Source organism: Lepidothrix coronata, unplaced genomic scaffold (genome assembly GCF_001604755.1).
Source record: "Lepidothrix coronata isolate B3197 unplaced genomic scaffold, Lepidothrix_coronata-1.0 Scaffold17, whole genome shotgun sequence".
Lineage (NCBI taxonomy): Eukaryota > Metazoa > Chordata > Aves > Passeriformes > Pipridae > Lepidothrix > Lepidothrix coronata.
The window spans coordinates 927,181-933,180 of NW_016690197.1; the positions used below are offsets into that span (position 1 = coordinate 927,181).

The window sequence follows — 6,000 nt, forward strand, 5'->3', positions numbered from 1 at the left end:
GTGTTTTTCCTCCCATGACAGTCAGTGAGAAAACAATTTGTCCCTCAAGTAATTGCCACATACATAAAAGCAATATTCTACAAAATGCAATGATTGCTTACAAGGGCAGATAAGACAGTCCTATTTTATGCATACACCAGGGTCTGCTTATTCTTTACTGTTACATCCCTTGCCACTGGATTTCCTTCCACCCATTTGCCACACTTTGTTATAGAATGACTTCGATGGGGCCAAAATAATCTCATTATTTATCAGCACAACAGGATCTTGTTTATGCAATATATATTAAAATGAAAAACGAAGAATGAAACAAAATTTACACCTTTTGTTAATTACTGTTCACTGGCACCTGGCTACCATTAACATGAGGATCCACCAAGACTTTGAAGAAAAAGCATCTGAATTTCATTTACCTAATTCAGTCATCAGAGATTATCACAATAGTGCCCTTCTCTCCCCAAAGCGAAGTTCCTACAGTTTTTTTATGTGGTTTGTTGTTGGTTTTGTTGGGTTTTTTTTAAATCTTGCAACACTTCTCAGCACTATCCAGCACTGAAAACTACTCTCTATACAAAGCAAGGTGTCTTCTCTTTGGTCTTTTGTTCTGTGAATGCACTACTTCTGCTGAGAAAACCCTGCAGGTGCTACCCTTCCATGCTTCCCACCCATGCAGACGTTCTCCAACTGCACAATAAATACCAGGTCAAATACGTGTTACTCCATCAGTATTTAAAGTTTCATTATTGTGTAATAGACCTTGTTACAGGGAGTGGTGACTCTCCATCATTTCACCAGCACAAAATCATTGAAATAAAGGCCCTTGCTTGCAGCACTCTTTTAAGAAGACTTAAGAAATAATTTACGATGTTGTCTCAAAAGATTGTGCAAAAGACAACTCAAATATAAGCAATATTTGTGATTGGTTTGTTCATGTGAACTATTCTGGTAGTAGTATCACAATGGTCTATTTTTATTCCAAATTGGTTTTTACTATGAAAAGTTCCATCCTTATGAAACTAAGGCTTGCAACATTGATTTCCATGGTGCTGCTTGGAAAGACGCTGCAGAAGAATAATGTGGATGTCAGGGCATTTTACGTAGCAGCAGCAAGATTGTGTGAGCAGTCTGGGCGGTGGATTTGCTCCAGGTTATTTTGACTACTACATGCAACATTTTACCAAAATGAGCAGGACATCTGTAGGGTGAGATACAGCGAGATTTGGAATAGTCAGAACAACACCAAGTAACACTGGGCAGTGCGACACGGCTCGGTAAGAACAGATCAGCAACTTGGACACGCCGTGGATCATTCTGTCAGCATGGTGTATAATGATTTCTAAAGTAGGAAATTAAATGTAAAGTAAAGAAAATAAAGACCTAAGCCAATAAAGCAAGCCAGGAAATTGAGCAAAGTCTGACACTCTTTGCTTAGCTCTCCCATTGTGGCAAGCTTTGGCTTGCAGATAGGATCATTTCATAGTCCTCCCAAAAGAAGACACCTTGATGTGCCTTAATGAAGTAGTGATGGAGAATAAGTTTTTTTTGGAATTGCGAACCTTCGTCAACCACTTCCTTAATTGTCCAAGCATTGTATCAGTTCATCAGTGAGCATTTCTAGCTGCAATGGGCATGTGAGTCCTGAAAGAACATCTTGGAAGGGACAGTAGAAAACATCTTCATTTACATATTTTGAGGTAGCACAAAGATTCTATGCCAAAAAGCTTGAAAATCTGACCAGATTCTTTTCTGTGGATGCCGCAGAGAATTTCAACAGGGAAAATTTATTTTCCAGATAGGCTTCAAAAACGCAGTACTACCAGTCTTCAAGTTTAGCAAACAACTAAATAAAAAAAAAAAAAAAGCAAACAAAAAAAAACCTAGATCAAGAAGAATCCTCCAGTGGGTCATGCTTTTCTGCTTTCAACAAAACTGAGCAGAGACCCCATCCACCAGACTGTCAGCTCAGATCTTTGGGCATTCAAAATTGTTTCATAAAGTTTAACTTCTGAGAAGAGACATTGTTGAAAGCAATTGTTCAGCCAGCCAACTACTGTCACTTCCATGAATATGAATAAGCTCCAATATAGGACACTGAGCTTTTTGCAAATGTAAGACGATCCAGTTGTTCAGTTATTCTTTGCCAGTAAATCAACCCGCCATTATTTCGAGACTTTTATTTTCCTCTGATGTCTGAATATGTGGGTGGAGTTTTGTTTTAAAGTCCCCTTCTTCCCATTTCATAAAGATTATTTTTATACCACCTTGATAAGCTTTCAGAGCAGCAGGAGGAATCCTACTGTCAATGGGATGAGGCCCTTGAAAAGATATCTACTGCTATTTCTCCTGAATGTGCATGATATTAACTAGCACTTACTCTGAGGAAAAGAGATAGCTAAAGAAATTGTTCAGAGTTCATGAAAATTAACATTTGATGTAATTTTGTAGCCATAATTTGCATGTACACAACTTAGACATAAATACATATGGATTAATGCAAATTTTCATACCGGGAAAGATTCACTGTGCTCTGTAAAACTAAGGGTAAGGCTGGTGATGAATCATTTTTTTTAAATATTCTAGTCTGGATATATAAATAGCTCTCTGTTTCTAGAATAATTACTACTGAAAAACGCAGCTTCTGAAATAACCTAGGCCATAATTAACCTTCCCTTCATTAAATCACAAATAATATCTTTTTAAAGTCTTATTTGTAAAGGCAAGCTGATTAATTTAAACGTTTCCCTTTTGCAAAAGATCTAATTGAAATTATTTACCCACGTAGGGACTTGTCAGAACTCGTATACTCTGGGCAGGTTTCCAGCCGGCTCCCTTGCCCTTTCCCCAGCTCCCCGGGATGGAGCTCCGTGCTGCCCCCGTCTCTGTGTCCCCTCGGGGGAGCAGGGGCGGATGCTCGGGGAGAGACGCCCCGCCACCATCCGCGGCCGCTCCCGCAAGCGCGGCATCCCCCTGCCCCGCCCCTCGGTGCCGCACGACCCCCTCTCCTCCGGGCGGGACCCTCTCGCCTGCCCTGTCCCGCCGCGTCCCTGCTGGGGGATCGGGGGCGGCGGTGGGGGCCAGGGCCCGGCCTTCCCTCCGCAGCGGCAGAGAGAGGGGGCGCTTGCGGATCCAGGAGCGATGCGGAGCCCCCCATGCCCTGCCCTGCCCTCTCTCCCAACCCGGGCTGCTCTCGCCGCACGGCCGGCTGAGCTGGGCTGGACTCGGCGCCGCCGCCACCGCACCGCGCCGTCCCTCCCCTTTCCTTGTAAGACAGCGCCGACCCCCGACCGAAGGAAAGTTTCCAGCCGAGCGCCAGGACAGGTCTGGGCTGTCCCCGGCGCTGACGCCCCCTCCGCGCCGCCGGGACGAGACAGTCCCCCTCCAGCCCCATCCCCTTCCCGCACCCAGCCCCGCCCGCCCCGTGGGTGCCGCCCGGGGCGCTCACCTTCCTGCACCGCATGGAAGGGGTTGTTGGCCTCTATGAGCTTGATGGAGTAAGTGATTTTCTCGCTCTGGAGGATGTCGTCATTGAGGTTCAGATCCGACACCGCCTGCTTGAACACCTCGTCGTCCTTGGCAGCATTGCCCTCGAAAATGGCACCTGAGGGGAGGAAGGCGGCAGAGGGTGAGGAGGGTTCGGCCCCGCTCATCACCAGCTCGGCCCGCCCGCCAACCCAGAGCCCCCGCTCCCCTCCGGGCCGGCTCGCACGGTGCCAGGCAGGGCATTCCCGGGGCATCGGGGCCGGGACACACGAGGGGGCGGTCGGGCACGGGGAGGCTCAGTATTCCTCCGGGCCATTTACGGAGCCCTGAACCGCAGCCACGCCGGCGTGAGGGACTCGCTTCGCCAGTGATGAGAAAGGGAGCAGGCTTGGGAACTCCACCAACTTTTTGCTCGCTCTGCTTCGCCGCTCCTGGGATGCCGCCTTTCAGGCCGCAGTTTTATTGAAGCTTACAAGCACGCACAAACGTCAAGTCAGGATTTGCGTCCAGCAACCTGAAAGCTGTAATTTTACTGTCCTGTTTATGCAGTTAACGTGAAAACATCTGGCGATGTGTGTTACATAAAATCCCTCTCTACGGAGCGTGTGTGTGCCCACGCCAGGCTTACTGCCCTGCTGTACGCGGCGGTGGGAGATCTTTAGAGCTGGCAACAAAACAAGCAAAAAAAACGTTATTCCCCAGCCTGGAAAAGTCCTGCTGATTCACACCGTGCGTGCCTGTGCACTGCCCGTGTGAAATCAGAGCCGTGCACACAGCAGCTCCTCGCTCCTGCCCACCGGACCGCTATTTCTGCCAGCACTTAGCAAACACTACTGGGGCCGAAGTTCGTGCGGGGAGAAGCCGAGGTGACACCGTCCACGCTCAAGAGAAGCGGGGCCGAGGGGAAGACCCGCGGAGGTTGTTTCGCCCACCCCTCTGCCCCCGGCCAGGGCACTTCTCCAAGGCCGCCTCCCTGCCTCCTCGCGGGGCTGGTCCCGGTGCCGCCGGGGTCTGCCCTTCCCTGGGGAGTGTCCCTGGGCCGGAGACCTCCGCTGCGGTCAGGGCTGACCCCGTCTCCTTAATGGCTCCGCAATGCTGTCTGCCTTGGCTGCGCCCCCAGGCTCCGGAGGCGAGCGGCGATGACCGGAGCCTCCTCCGCCTGCTCCGGAGCTGTCCGTGCCGGAAAACTTGTTACAGGGCTGGTCCCCCTCTCCCTTTCCTCGCCCCGGGTCGACAGGAGAGTTTCCTCCCGTCTCAGTGGAGCCTCCCCTCACCAGGATGGCTCCTGCCCCGGCCCCCTCCTTTTTTTGATCTCTCATCCTCCCCGAAAGGCTGGTGGGAATTACGGCTTTTAATTTCGCGGCCGTACTCCCGTCTCCTCCTCTATCATCCTCCACAAGTGATTCTCTCCCCCCTCTCCACCCCTAAACATCCTCATTTTCGTTCCTGCTGGTACCTTTCAACGCCAGCCAAAAGGTGACTGCAGAGCCTCGCTTTTGCTTGCCAGGCTTCCCGCGGACATCACCATGCCTTGCTCCCAGAAGCCATAAAAGTTCACATCAGCCTTTCCTTAGCCTCTTATTCATCCCTCTCTTCCTCCCACTGATGATCCAGCCTTCTTGCTGCCCAGGGGTTTCAATGAGATCTTATTCAAACCACAACAGTTGCGCGCATAGACACACACGCACACACAGAGCCGCTGCAAAGCTCGCCTTTCTAACCCTTTACCAGCCAAGTTCCCCCCCTCCGCATTCCGGCTCGGCTGACACCTGCTACGACAGGGGATGCAAACCGGGGGATTATCTCCCCGAAAGTTTTCCCTGTGAGCACGTTCAGATTATGCCTCTCTCCTGCTCGGGTGATGGGGGCGGTTGTTTGTTTTCGGTGGCGAGGAGGCGGGGGGTGGGGGGAAGAAAGCCTTTCCACGCAAACAGGTCCAAGCACAGACTCCCCAGGCACATGGGAGACCGCAGCGGCGGCCCCGGCGGGTCCCCTGCCCGCTCCTGGCCGGGCAAACAGGCGGCATTTCGCCCCTAACTTTACAATCAGGGAGAGCCGGGTGGGGAATTCAGCCGCCTTTCCCCCATCCCTCCTTCTGTCTCTCCACGGAGTTGGGTTCAACCGCTGCCCGTGACATTATCGCGGCTAAACGAGATGCTCCCTTTATATATTTATATATCTACCGCGTCTCTCTCCAACCCCCCCCGTTCCCTGTCTTACCAATGTGGATGATGGAGTCCGCCCGCACCGAAACGCACTGAAATATCCAGGGGAAAAGCCAGAGCATCAACACTTCCATTTCCAGCCTCTCGCACAGCACATCAGCCCGGGTTTGGTGGGAGAGACAGACAGGGGAAAAGAAGAAAAAAGGCGCAAGGGCAGGTGGAGCAAGGCAGCGGACGCCGGGGAGAGATACCCAAACACCCCCCTCTCAGAAAAAAATCCCGAATTCCTGCAGCGACCCAAGAATTTCCCAAAATCGAGCAAAAACGGGCGATGGGGACAGGCGGAGGGGGGGGG

At 51.0% G+C, this 6,000-nt stretch overlaps 1 protein-coding gene across 3 annotated transcripts in view; it reads right to left on the bottom strand.

The window, feature by feature from the left end:
• The window catches only part of GRID1 (glutamate ionotropic receptor delta type subunit 1), a 516,037-nt gene extending 510,047 nt beyond the window's left edge, over positions 1 to 5,990 (bottom strand). For all 3 annotated transcript variants that reach the window (XM_017807171.1, XM_017807170.1, XM_017807169.1), the window contains exons 1-2: positions 5,701 to 5,990; positions 3,443 to 3,598 (exon numbers count right to left, since the gene is read on the bottom strand). In XM_017807171.1, the coding sequence (XP_017662660.1) occupies positions 3,443 to 3,598; positions 5,701 to 5,779 (235 nt within the window). In that variant the 5' untranslated portion in view covers positions 5,780 to 5,990. The remainder of the gene's footprint in view (positions 1 to 3,442; positions 3,599 to 5,700) is intronic.
• Positions 5,991 to 6,000: the final 10 nt, after the last annotated feature.